The following is a 14,466-nucleotide window of genomic DNA, read 5'->3' as shown; positions in this document are numbered from 1 at the left end:
CAGATCCAAATGGGTTTTCTGAAAATGGAGTTGAAAATTTATTGAACACTTATTATGTGCTGAGCTATTACGTGAACATTCTATTGACTAATCCTAAAAGTATCCCCGTGAACTACATGGGCTGTCACCCTGACTTTATAGGTAAGGCTGTTGAAACTTTGAAAGATGAAATAACTTGTCCAGGGTTATTCAGTAAGTGACAGAAACAGTGCTGAAACCTTAACTTTGACCGTAGAGTTTTGCTTTCACCCTCTGGATAGTATTACCAGTCATACGTTTGCCAGAGGTATTTGGCATGTAACTTTTCCTCTTCGTTGGTAAAATCCTGACTAGTGGAGTGAAATGAGATGCCACAAAAGTGTTTTCCTTCCTTTGCCTGATAAGATGTGCTACACTTTTGGTCAGAATGACAAAAGTAAAACATTTTAGGAAGAACAACGAGGCCAAAGACCAACCAACAGCAAAGACCAATGTATCTTGTGCTTCTGAAACCTTGAGCTGCAAATAAGGTCTAAATGGTATGAAATATTAAGTGTGGTGGAATTGGGAGACTCTTCCTGAACAGAGGTTGGCAATTTTATAGACTTCAGAATTCATATTTTTTTTTTGCTGCTGAGTCTTTCTCACATGTATTTAATCTGTATAATAATATCCACTGTAGCTAGGGAGCACGATATGAACACCCTTACATAGGTACCAGACCTCATGTCCATCCAGCTTCTTAAATCCTGGTCTGCAGAATGTTCCAAACCAAAAGAGAGAAGCTAAGTATACTCTGAAAACATTCCTTGTCCAAGAATTAAAAGCTACAGCTGTAAGGGTTTGTGATGGCTCTGACCTAGGTTGACCAGAGTGAGTATTTTCTCCTGGGGAGGACTTTTTAGATGTCTTGTAAGTATATTAAAGGAATTGTTTTATCTCTAATGTATATTAAAATGACTAAGGCTTCAAAAATATTCATTACTTTTGTTTACAAGGAAGAGATCTGAGAGTGATAATTTTAGTACCACTGACTGTTATGCCCCATAGTCTTAAGTCTCTGTAAAATTCTGTTTGTGAAACTGTATGTTTAATTTCAGGAATGAAGCTTTTGAGTAGAAAGAATATAAGTACACAACTTTAAAAAGGACGCAACGGTTCTGTTTGGTATTTCAGTTTTATTAGTATCAATGCTTCATTTCTCAGCGGTGACTAGAATTGGAGCAGCAGATGCAGCAAATAATCCTGAAACTTCATTTTCGGTAAACTTGAAACTTCCCAGACTTTTATCATTCACTTCCTTGGTTTGGTTGTCAGCCAGGTTAGTGGCGAGCTGGAGGAGAAGGAATGGTAATGAGAATCAAGGCAGTCCTGGGGCTGCGTAGTCTGGGGGGTCAGTTGCATTGAAGTCTCAGGAAGGGGAGGTTACAGGCAACTTGTGAGATGTGCTTTTTGTCAGCCTCCTGTGCCATCTGTTTTCACTGAGGTAGCATAGCAAAAACCTCTTAGATTTATGTCATTAATGTACCGCAAATATTTTCCTTTAACAATCCAGTGATTTGTACTGGAGATTTGAAAGCTGCTAGGCAAATTGGTCACAGATTACTAAGTTAGTTGACAGGCTTGGCCATTCTGCTTACTTAGCTGGAATAGTAGGAATGCTTTGTAACCTTCCTGTTTAAAAAAAAAAAAAAAAATGCATGCGTGCATTTGGGGGTATCAGCCAGAAGCTGACTTGACTATTTCTCTAGCTGTGTGACACCTACCAGGACCCAGAGCCACATGACCACCCCTACTCCCAGTTCTCCTAAGTCATGGGTTCTCAGCAGGAGCAGTTTTTGTCCCCTGGGGGGTAGAAGTTGGAGATGGCCCAAATATCTTACTCTTTTTATGTATAAAGCTCAGTATATACACAATACGTAAGTAGATATACGTTGTATTTGTGGCGTTAAAATTTCATGGAGTGGTAATTAGGAAAAATGTCTAAAAGACTAAGCTGCGTGCGGGAAGTAATGAAAAATAATTGAAAAGCACTGCTGTTGCTCTAGCCCAGTGATTTTCAACCTTTTTCTTCTCATGGCACACATAAACTAATTAATAAAACTGCAACACACCAAAAAATATATTTTTTGCCAATCTGACAAAAAAGTAGGTATAGTTTTGATTCATTCACATTGGACAGCTATTGTCATTTTTTTGTTTGGCAATCTAAGGGAAAAGAGGTCAGTGCCCCTGACTAAATAGTCAGGTATTGCGTAATTTAACAATTTTTGTGGGGCACAGGCTGAAGATCACTGCTCTATCTAGATAAAGAATGGATGAGGGCGTCCATATAACTTGAGTAGAGAGAGGGAACGAAATAGTTACATTAAAAGAACTAAATTGGAGTAATTATCACCACGGTAAGGAATAACAAAGCTTGGGATCAGAAGGTGTTAGACGGCCTCAGTGGGAATGGGGTAGCAGTGGATCTAAGCCCTCCTTAGTGAGTGGCTGTCTGGGTCTGTCTCTCAGGAAATTAATAAAGTTGGTAAACTCTGCCTTTGATCTCCTTAAAGCCTCCTGCTAATAAAAACTCCATTTAGCTAGCTGTTTAATGGAAAAGCTCGTTATGAGCCAGTTTTCACGAAGGTGAAAATGACTGGTGATAAATTAATGTGTTATTATTTTCAGGGGCACTTGCATTTGAGCAGTGGGCCCTCCTCAGTGTGAGAAAGTAGGAGAGGCTTAGGTACTCTGACAGGCCTGACCCGTGGTTCCCACAGGGCCTGAAGGAATGACTGCACTGGGTCTGCAGAAGCAAATGCTCAGCAAGTATCACTTATAGCCATAGTAAAGAGTGCCTCACAAACGCATGCACAACTGTTTTAAAAAGGTGTGCAGGGGCATATATAATGAATAAAATGTAAACAAAAAGTATTACTGAATACATAATGCTTCATTATTATTACCTATTTTGTCAAGCCACCCATGCTAAAAGCTGCTACCATATGAGAATCCTTTTTCTGAAAAGCCGGAGAACTATGGTGCTAGCTCTATCAGAGGGTCACCAGACCTGAGGTGCAATGGGAATCCCCACATAGGCCATTATATAGCACATGGACCACAGTCGGAGGGGGGCCTGCAGAGAGCTCCTTGAGAGTTTTGGGAATTTGGGCGGAAATCCTGTGAATAAAACATTTGTTACAGAACTGTATTTGCTTCAAAGTGATTGTCAGAAGCGGTTGAGAATGGTTCATTGGAACTTTAAATCTATAATTTTTAAACTCTTTAGTCTACTAGAGTGTCATTAGAAATAGGATTGACACTAACATTTCCAAATCTGTTGTTTCTTACCTGAGAATGAGCCTCTTACTCTAGCCTTTTCCATCCTGTGGTAGTGACTGCTACTTCTGAGTTGTCCCATACAGTGCCTCTGATATTCTGTGTCTTTGGGTGTCTAAATAAATGCTTTTTAGATAATTGCTGTACATGTCCTTTTTTTAAAAAAAAATATTTATTTGGTAGGGATTTATTTGGGTAAGAACAAGATGATAAAGCCTTAAACAGTTTTTTCTTATAACGAAATAAATACATGAGCCCTGGTTGGTGTAGCTCAGTTGGTTGGGTGTCGTCCCATGCACCAAAGGTCACTGGTTCCATTCCTGGTCAGGGAACATGCCTGGGTTGTGGGCTCAGTCCGCAGTAGGGGGCGTGCAGGAGGCAGCCAATCGTTTCTCTCTCCCTCCCTTTCTAAAATCAGTAAAAACATATTTTTAAAAAGAAATAATACATGCCCTCTATAATTTTCTTTACCCTGCACAGATAGGCCAGAAATAAATAGTATTTTAAGCCAGGTTACATTATAACAAATTCCATTTTTAGCACAATTAAAATTAATTTAATTTTACTTTACTTTGTTTACAGAGGGAGTAAAAGCCACTTCAGAACTTAGTATTTCTTGTGAATCTCATGACTAGAGTGCAGTTTCTAAAGCACAATTTGAGCCCTGGCTGGGTGGCTTAGTTGATTGAAGCATCATCCCATATACCAAGAAGGTTGCGGGTCAGTTCCCGGTCAGGGACCGTACCTAGGTTTTGGGTTCTATCCCTGTCGCATATAGGAGGCAACTGATGGATGTTTCTCTCAAAACAACAACAACAACAACAAAAACCATCATGATTTGATCTTGGGTTGCCATAGGAAATTGAGAAGGCCTTTGACTATATTCCATTTGAATCCAGGTTTTATGTTGAGAGATTTATTTAAGCTTTTGTATGTTTTTCATTATTATTGCTAACTTATAAAGGTTTCTTTAAAAAGTAGCTTCAATATTTAAAGCACATAATTGGATGAATTTTGACATGTATATATACGTATACAGTTATGAAACCATCCCCACAATCAGGATGGTGAACCTTCCCCTCACTCGCAAAGTTTCCTTTGCCACCGTGTAACCCCTCCTTGCCCACCCTGTGCCCCTTACAGGTAACCACTGGTCTGCTAGTTTGCTTTCTGTCACTATAGATTAGTTTGCCTTTTTTTAGAATTTTATATAAATAGAACCATACTGTCTTTTTATTGTTTGGCAATATTGACATATATCCTTTTAGTTCCAGTTCGGACATCATAAGAGATATTCTCGAAGAGGAGGAAGCCTGGGAAGCATCACATAAGTGAGTTCTCATAATTATTAAGTGTCTATTTTGACATGAGAAATTATAATTCTGTACAGTTGATTTTCAAACAAAAGAATGTTTGTGCTCTCTGATTTAAGAAAGTAATAATTCATACACCTCCAGGTAAAGATTTCTAGTTTATTACTTGTTTCTAGATATTTCTGCTTATAAATGGAATCCCAATGTAATAACTCTGAATATTTGTCAGGAGTTGTTTTTCTAAAGACAAATTGTTCCAATAGGTGATTATAGTTTGGCCTTAAGCACTGGCTCCATAGTCTTTAGAAATTTCTAATCCTTTTCTATGTGTTCCTAGCCGTAAGATGTGTTTAATGTAGAATAAATGCCACTTATGAATCAGTCTGGGAAATGAGACTTAGGGGTGGGGGTGGGGGACTATTCCAGTTCCCACTGGTAGGTAAGCAGGAAAGGAACAGTGCCAAAAAATAATACATTTTCATTAATCTCCACCTACAGGAGTGACCTGTAGTACAGCAGGGAAAATATACGATAATTTCATGATTACATACCTCCCATAGTCTGTTAGAATTGCCTAGCAGCCGTTCTACTCAGCCCGCGATCACTTCTTTGTCCTGTTCTTCACAAGGATTATTTGAAAACTCAGCTTTTTTTCAGCGGCTCCATCCCCCCAGCTGAAGACCTGGTTCTTTATAGAGAAAACCGAAGCCATTATAGTGGGATCTTCATCTTTCCAAACATATAAATCTGCCTGCATTTGTACAGATTTAATCCTCATTTTCTCTTTTTATAATAAAGGGATGTCCTAACTCCTGTTGGAGGCTAATTCCTTCTCCTTCATCCTACTCTCTTGTCAGGAACTTTGCTGTATCCCTTCTCTCAAAGGCAACCTTTCCTTCTCAACTGTAATTTTTTGTTGGGTTTCCTGCATGCTCACATCTTTCCCATCCTAAAACCAGCCAACCACACAGCCAGCAGACAAAAACACCTTACTCAGCCTCTCATCTCACTCATTCTCATCCTCCAGCTGCTATGGTATCTCTCCTTCCTTTCCTAATAGATTATCTCTACTTGCAGTCTCCGTTTCCTTATTTCCCACTTACTTGCTCTTCAGCATACTCAGCCAATCCCATCATTCTGACATAGCTTTCACTCAGGCCATTGAAGACTGCCATGTTGCTAAATCGAGAGCACATTTTTTAGACCTTATCTCTCTTGACTTATTAGCAGTGTTTGATACTATTGACTTCTTCACCTTTCTTTTTTTAAAAAATATATTTTTATTGATTTCAGAGAGGGAGAGAGAGATGGAAACATCAATGATGGGAGAGAATCATTGATCGGCTGCCTCCTGCCCGCCCCCCCACTGGGGATCGAGCCCACAACCCGGGCATGTGCCCTTGACCGGAATTGAACATGAGACCCTTCAGTCTGCAGGCCGATTCTCTATCCACAGAGCCAAACCAGCTAGGGCTTCTTCACCTTTCTTAAAAGCCTCTCTTCTTTGGTTTATGAGACACAGTAAACTGTTTTTCTTTTGCTCAACTAGATCATTAGTTGTTGATGTTGATCAAGATTAAATTGATCTCCTAATAAATTTATCTCTCCTGCCAGTACCTCTCCTGAGCCCCAGATACATATATCAGCTACCTACTTGATGTCTCTTCTTAGATATTTTTAAGACTCTTTAAAATCAACATGTGCAAAGCTGAACACTTGACCTTATCTATTCTCCTACACCCCCCAAAATAGTTTTTAAAACAAAATAAAAACATGATCCTATTCCTGTTCAGCCAATTTCTTACACCCTCCCCTCGCCCCAACAAAATCTGTCATTCTTGGCATCTTGTGCTATAGTGCCTCTGTGATCACTCTTATAGATTTTACTTCTTAAATATCTCTGGGATCCATTCATTTCTTTCTACCCCTCTCATCCTAGTTCATACTTCCATTGTATCTTGATTGGGCAATAAATTGTGTCTTAATTTGTCTGTCCTTATTTTCTGGGTTCTTTACAATCTAATCTCCATATTGCAGCTAGAGTGACCTTTGTAAAATGAAAATCTGATCACTGTTACTCATCTCTCTACTTTAAAAATAGCAGTAGCTTCTTATTCCTTTTAGGATTGAGAAGAGACTCTTTAATATTCCTGAAAGGTCCTGCATGATCTGGTCTTTTCCAGTCTTGTATCTTATCACACACCTGTGCTTTCTCTTTGCTCCTTTGATACAGGCATCACTTCATGTCACATGCCCGCTCACCGCAGGGCCTTTGAACACACTTGTCTCTACCCAGAATGTTCTGCTTATCTTTCTTCTCGTTTACTCTTAACCCTTCAGGCCTAAACTCGAGACCTGCTTCTCATGGAAGTCTTTTCTGGCCTTACCTTCTGGATCATGTCCTTGTGGCTATTTGTCCATTTCACCTACCAGGTTCAACATTGTAACCCCAGTGTCAACACAGCTCCAACCCACAGTAAATACTTTGCATGTGTGCTCTCATTGAAGTAGCATAACAATATTATGATGTATGGTTATTCCTTTTATAATGAGGTAACTGAAGCTGAAAGAGGCAAGTCTCCAGCCCGATGTCACTTAGCAGTAAGTGATGAGTGATGGAGCTGAGAGTAGCTTAATGTGTCAAAATCAACACTTTCAACCTTTAAGCTATACTATCTTTCCAAAGGAGAGGTTTGCTGTGCTATTGACATTTTGTAGGTTCATAGCTGAGTCGCTAGGAAAATGGAAAAGTGTGGTGTATCCAAGGAACACAACATGAGTAGGTTTATCAGACTAATGAGATATTTGATGGTTCAAACTAGTGTTGCATGAAAGTTTGAGATTTTGGCTGCATTGCTTTCAGCTAAGCATTATTTAACTTTGCATTCTGGGAGAGGAGGCCACTCCTTCACTAATCATGTTCTCTTTTATTGGGAATCACCCTGACACCAACGGCTATGATAAGCTGTAGCCCAGAATTCCTGAGCCCAAGTCCATTTTTAACAATGATGACCTCTTAAAGTCATTATTGATAAGAAAACACTTAGCAAACAAACCCCATCACTTGATAATAAATGTTAAAGCTGGAAAAATGTAAGTGCTCCTCTAGTCCAGTTCCCTCATTATGTGGAGAATAAAGCTGGGTTCCAGAGAGGTAAATTGACTAGGTCGAGGTCCACAGCTAGTTAGTGGCACTACCAGGATCAGAATCGAGGACTCTTGATTTCAGCTGAGTGCACAATAGTGTAAATAAGCTTATGCTATAATGTAGCTTTATTTATTTGTTTTTTTGGATTTTTTCTTTAGAGGAGGGGAGAGAGAAACATTGATTTGTTGTTCCATTTATTTATGCATTCATTGGTTGCTTCTTGTATGTGCTCTGACTTGGAATTGAACCTGCAACCTTGGGACGATGCTCTGACTGAGGTACCTGGCCAGGGCTCCATGTGTAGCTTTAGAGGCAGAATCAGGAAAAGCCTCCACAGCTTTTACTTTTCAACAAAATGTAGCAGTTCTATAAGTATCTATGTTATCCTTCTAGGCATATTTTATTATAAATTAATATGTTAATTATATTCCCCAGGGCAACCACTAAGAAATTTAAAATAGAATAAAAGAAATACAGTGAGATTAAAGTGGTACACTAGAAAATATTTAACACCAAAGAAGGCAGAGAATAGAGGAACCAAAAAATTGACGTAAGTACTATAGAAAACAAATAGCAAATGACATTCATAAATCCTGCCTTGTCAGTAAATACACTAAGCATAAAAGGATTAAACGCTCTATTAAAAGGCAGAGATTGGCCCTAGCCGGTTCGGCTCAGTGGATAGAGCATCAGCCTGCTGACTCAAGGGTCCCAGGTTCAATTCCGGGCAAGGGCATGTACTTTGGTTGCAGGCACATCCCCAGTAGGGGGTGTGCAGGAGGCAGCTGATTGATGTTTCTCTCTCATTGATGTCTAACTCTCTATCCCTCTCTTCCCCTCTGTAAAAAATCAATAAAGTATATATATTAAAAAAAGGCAGAGATTGGCAGAGTGGATTTATTTAAGAAAAAACATGATTCAACTATATGCTTTCTACATGAGATGCACTTTAGATTCAAAGATAAATAAATTGAAAGTAAAAGGATAGAAAAAGATACGCCATGCAACAATAACCAAAAGAAAGCTGTCATGGCTATATTAATATTAGACAAAATAGACCTTAAGACAAAAATGTAACTAAAGACAAAGAAATATTTTATAATGATAAAATGATCAATCCATCAGGAAGACACAGTAATTATAAGCATACATAAACCTCAGTATATACCAAAAAGCAAAAAAGATGAAAAAAACAAATCCCAAGAAACCCTTAAAAGTTAGAAGAGAAAAACTGTGGAAAGGGAAACCAGCCAGGAGCAGCGAGGAGCAAAAGCCCATCAAAAAAAATTATTGCTGATGGGCCTGGCCTCCCTGTTTGTGGGTGTAGAGCCAGGCAAGCTAAACGCAGAGTGGGCCTGTGGACTTGCCTCCAGACAATGATCTTATTCATCAGAGGCCTGGCCTATAATGGAAAGAAGGATGATTCCTTGAGACAAAAGAACCTGGGAAGCTCCCTGCCTCTGCAAGTCTCAGGCATGTATACAGGCTCCAGTCTGTCTGTTCATGTTCCCTTTAAAGTGTTGTGCCAAGAACTGTATGCAGTAAAGGTTACAGTGCAGAACTCATCCAGAGTCATCACTCTGATTGTTTTGTCTTGCTTATTTGACTTCACAAAATCTTAAGTTTAATCTGTTTGCTTATTGACCGCCTTTCACTGTCCATTCCTTTTGAACCTAGTGTCCCTCTACTGCCATTAAACCATGGCTTCCTGTTCTGAATCTGGGAAATCATCTCTGGACACACTTATTATCCTTCCTACTTTTCCTCTTCTAAGATTCAGCTCATGCCTCTTGTCTATGAAGAATTTTTTGGATGCAAGTTCTGTCATTGCACATATTGAGTCACCCTTCTATTTAAGTAGAAAGAAACCAAAGAGTTTTCTATCATCTGGTGACAAAACCAGAGACCCATCCTTCTTAATAGACCTTTATCCAGAGACAGAAATAGGTTTATCCCAAGGTAGTTGGCATGTTGGCCGATATGTTTTTCTTTCCTTTGTTCCATTATTTTCTAGGAAGTAAATACTAATAAAATCAGCAAGAATTACTTCTGAGTATTAGAGAAGATAAATATCATTTAACTAATATCTCTCAAATTCCTAATATGTGCTACATTGTTATGAATTAATATAACAATGGTACTTGTTATATTAGGTACTTTCATTTTCATTTTATTATTTAATCCCTCTGATTGCATGGAAGAGAAGAAACTTGACTCACTGTGTTTTGTGAGAAATCAACCCAGAAGGATGGTGAATTGTCTTGAATCTCCTATCTTGAATCTCCTAAGCCTAAGTCTAGTGCTTCTCCCACTGTGCTACAGCTGTGAGCTGGCACTACATAGTAATTCTCTGGACTGAGTTCTTCATCAGTTACACCCTGTAATAAGGAGTCTGGTTCCATTATTTGTTGTTTGCTGGCAGCTTTTAGGTCTTAACCCTTCCTCTTCCTCTTCTGTCCCACATCTTGACAAGCTGATAGGAAATCCTGGGTGCTCCCTCCTTTGGTCCTGGCAAACCATGCAAGTCCCTATCTGTTTATGGGAACCCACTCTTATCCCACCCAAGGCAGTTTCCATTTTCAGACCAACTTGGGAAGCCTGCCCTGCTCTCCCAGAAAAGCCTCTTTATGTGAGTAATAAACCTTTCCATACTATGGTTCTAGTACCAGTTCTGATTGGGGAGGAGAGGGGAGAGGTGGTGTTTTCCCAAACCAAAAAGCAATTCTAGAATGCCAGCTGGGTGTCCTATAATTCAACTCAATTTTTTAAAATACGTTTTTATTGATTTTTAGAAAGAGAGGAAGGGAGAGGGATAGAGAGATAGAAACATCAATGAGAGAAAAATACCGACTTAGGAGTGGCATTCATTACAGGCTTGTATAGCAAGTGTAAGTTCAGCCTGTAAGAAACTGCCTAATTGTGTTCCACCAGCCATGTATGCGAGTTCTAGTTGCTTCATATCCTGGCCAGTTCTTGGTTATTGTTTTATTTTTTATTTTATTAAACCATTCTAGTAGATATACAGTAGTATTTTACTGTCATTTTAATTTGCATTTCCCTAAGGATTAATGGTGTTGAACTTCCTTTCATGAATGCCAAATCATGGAGGCTGGTATTTTATCCTTGGGTTTTTGATGAAATGCCTCCTCAAATCTTTTGCCTTTTTTGTGAGTTCTCTTCAGTCTTCTTGCCCTGCTCCCCACCTTTCTTCTGAGCACCTGGAGGAAGCGCCTGGAAGAGAGCCTGCAAGTGTCTGTCAACCCCCTGTGGCAGGGCTTCAGTACTAGTCCATGTCTCAGAATCATTCAAATGAACTAACAAGAAAATAGTGACAGACTCCTAGACAGAGAGCAGGCTGACAGCTCTCAGGGGAGAGGGGAGGGGTGGAGGGATTGAGAAAAACAAAACAAAAAAACTCATGGACAGGGACAACATTGTGGTGATTGCCTGCCAGGTAGAGGGCAGGAATGGAGGGAAGTGGAGGAGGGGATACATGATGATGGACGGATGGAGACTTGACTGGGTGGTGAACACACAATACAGCGTCAGATGATGTGTTGTACAACTGTGCACCTGAAACCTGAATATTTTTGTTAACCAGTGTCACCCAGATAAATTGAATAAAAAGGAAAAAATGTCAGCTGACAGCCACCTTTTCTCAGTGCTCTGCCAGCAGTGAGCGAATTCACGTGGCCCAACTCTTTGGAGGGGCTTATCTTTCTTTGGAAATTTGTTTTCTTGCCTAACAGTCTCAGCTCTCTGATAGGATCAAGAAAAGTTATGATTATTTTGGACTATCTGGCTTTGTTTGTTATTAGGATGGGGGCAGTTTTTTTTTTGTTTTTGCAGCTTTCTAACATGTTAAGTAGAAGCTTAAACTGTTAGATTTTGATTCAGAAGAAAGGGGTTCAGTTCCTGGCTCTGTCACTTATGTCCGTGATCTTTAGTAATCACTGTTTTCTCAGTTGTAAAGTGGGAATAATAATAATATTTATAATTATAGTATAATATATAATAATTATTATTTTAACAGACTGGTCAGTGGAGTAGAGGGCTATTTGGGGGTTTAAATGAAAAGATGTCTATGAAAGCACTTGTAAACTAGAAACTGCTATAAATAATAACGGTCATTATTTTCTAAGACGCCAATTCCATTTTACTGTTTTCAGAAACGATCTTCAAGACACAGAAACAAGTCCAACACAGAATCGTCGGACAAGACCCGAAAGTGCTGAGATGGAGCCGAGAAATAAGCGGAATAGGAACTAGCGTGGCTTTGACGACTTTCCCAGGGTAGTGATCCGAATATGGTACTTTCTGTTGCCATATAGATTTCATATTCATAATGCCCACATAAGGGTGTAAATTCTAAATATTTTTAACCAACTTTTCATTCTTTTCTGTATTTTTCGGGGGGGAAGGGGTGAGTTACAAAATATCCTCACTTGGTCAGTTACCTTTTGCTGGGATATATTTCTCTCAAATACTGACTTCCCATGTTCACCAGTTTTGCATAGTACACAGGCGTTTTTTGCAAAGGTTTTTTTGTTTGGCTTTGTTTCTAAATTTCAGAATGTCCTTAACCCATTCTCCTTCTCTTCCATGGAGAAACCCACTTCAGAAAGGATTCTTCAACCTTTTACTACAGGAGCAGTCGAGGAGTTAAGGCCTCTATTTCTAGAAAGGCAGGATGTCATAACTCACATCCTTGGTGTCAGCATCCTCGGTGTGCGTGCGTGCGTGTGTGTGTGTGTGTGTGTGTGTGTACATGTACATGCATGCGCATGTTAGTCTGAATGCCATCATGCCTGTTATAGCAGTTAATGATGTTTGTTGCCTGAGTTTAAGGTAGTCAGTTGTTAGACCCGTGTCTTACACGTTATTCAGATGTTAGTCACAAACAATAAATTAAAAACATTGGGCACAGTCTTCAGAAATGGCAATGACAAATGGTTATTGTTAGTCTTTCTTTTCACTTGGGTAGATGGAATTTTTAAAACTTTGAATCCTAGCCATTAAAAAGAATGCTGCAATAAATGGATTTTGGAAATGACTAGACTCTACATCAATTTAAAATCATGTGCTTGAAACAGTATTTTGAGTATAAGCTACAAATCATCGAAGGGATTGGTCAGAAACGATCTCTGTGTGAAATGTGCACCAGTCCCCATCGCTTCCAGAGTCCCTCATGCCTCCCTGGCGTCTCAGTCAGTCTTCACCCTCTGCCACCGCCCAGCCCAGATACATCAGCTTTCCAGTGACAAGCTAGCGAATGTGGCAGTGTTAAGACAACAAATGTATGAATGTTCCAGGATGTTTGTGACTTCCGCTTTCCAGACAGTGTCTCCGTGGACTTTGGCATTTTGGTATGCTCTCGGGTTTCTGGGTAATGTGTGGAGTCTCATTATAACTTAGAGTTAAGCATTTTAACACTTAAATGGCCATTTGTTTTCTTTATGAGTTCCCTGAGCTTCAAATGATTGCATAATAATTTGTCATAATCATTTAATCTAAAATGGGGGTGGAGAATGTCCGACCCTGCCAAGGCATTAGGGGTGAGTAAATTAAATGTTTGCCCAAATAATAGGCTAATTTTTAAGTTGATAATTGTGTATGGCCCGAGAATGATGTTATAAATATCCAAATGGCCCTTGGCAGAAACAAAGTTCCCCACCCCTGACCTAAAATCACGAGTGTGCACTAGGGAAGCTAAAGGCGGCAGCACCCACTGAATGCATTGAAGGATCCGAGGGCAGTGTGTGAGCAATGTCAGACAGTGTGGGGCTTAACATAGATGTGATATTTGCATCTGAGTTGCCAGAAATTATGCTAAAAGGAAAAGTGCTTGCATCACTAAAAAGTACACAGTCTGCTATAAATTAAACTGGAAATAATTACTACACTGTTTGCAGCAAAATGAGTTTGCAAGGGAGCAGTGAGAGCCAAGTCACGGAGGCAGGCAAGTGAATTCACTCAGGCAAAATTTATCTACGCAGTGAGGTAGCAGGCACCATGCTGAGCACTGGCAGTGCAGAGGTGACAGCGGCCGTCTGAAACTGTTCTCGGGAAGGGAGGACGAATTCGCTCCCCAGGGGACATTGGGCAATGTGTGGAGATATTTGGCTGTCACGACTGGGGTTGGGGAATTGCCACTAGTATCATGGGTAGAGGCCAGGAATGCTGCTAAATAGCCTACAACACACAGGCCAACCCCCATGGAGTGTTTGCTGGGCTGCCCTAACAAAGTGCCACAGGCCATGTGGCTGAAACAAGAGAATTTTGTTCCCCTCACAGTTCTGGAGGGTAGCAATCTAAGACCAGGTTGTCAGTAGGGTTGGTTTCTTCTGGGAGCTCTCCCCTTGGCTCTCACTGGGTCCTCACATGATCTTTCTTTTTTGTTCTCACATCTGTGTCCTAATCTCCTATAAGGATACCAGTCATACTGGACCAGGGCCCATTTGTATAAACTTGTTTTTTTCCCAATTACCACTTTAAAGACCCTATCTCCAAATACATTCACATCTGAGGGACTGGGGGTTAGGATTTCAATATTTGAGTGGCATTGGGGGCAGGGACCCACAACTTAGCCCACAATAAAGAATTATCCAGTTCGTGAAAACGTGGTGCATATATACAATGGAATATTACTCCACCATAAAAAAGAATGAAATCTTAGCCATTTGCGACAATATGGATGGACCT

At 39.9% G+C, this 14,466-nt stretch overlaps 1 protein-coding gene across 2 annotated transcripts in view; it reads left to right on the top strand.

The window, feature by feature from the left end:
• Window positions 1-12,817, top strand: part of RAD18 (RAD18 E3 ubiquitin protein ligase) — an 87,916-nt gene extending 75,099 nt beyond the window's left edge. For both annotated transcript variants that reach the window (XM_080673924.1, XM_080673923.1), the window contains 2 exons: window positions 4,572-4,634; window positions 11,934-12,817. In XM_080673924.1, the coding sequence (XP_080530050.1) occupies window positions 4,572-4,634; window positions 11,934-12,033 (163 nt within the window). In that variant the 3' untranslated portion in view covers window positions 12,034-12,817. The remainder of the gene's footprint in view (window positions 1-4,571; window positions 4,635-11,933) is intronic.
• Window positions 12,818-14,466: the final 1,649 nt, after the last annotated feature.

This window comes from Plecotus auritus, assembly GCF_963455305.1.
Source record: "Plecotus auritus genome assembly, chromosome: 6".
NCBI lineage: Eukaryota > Metazoa > Chordata > Mammalia > Chiroptera > Vespertilionidae > Plecotus > Plecotus auritus.
This window is presented reverse-complemented; position numbering and strand designations above follow the sequence as displayed.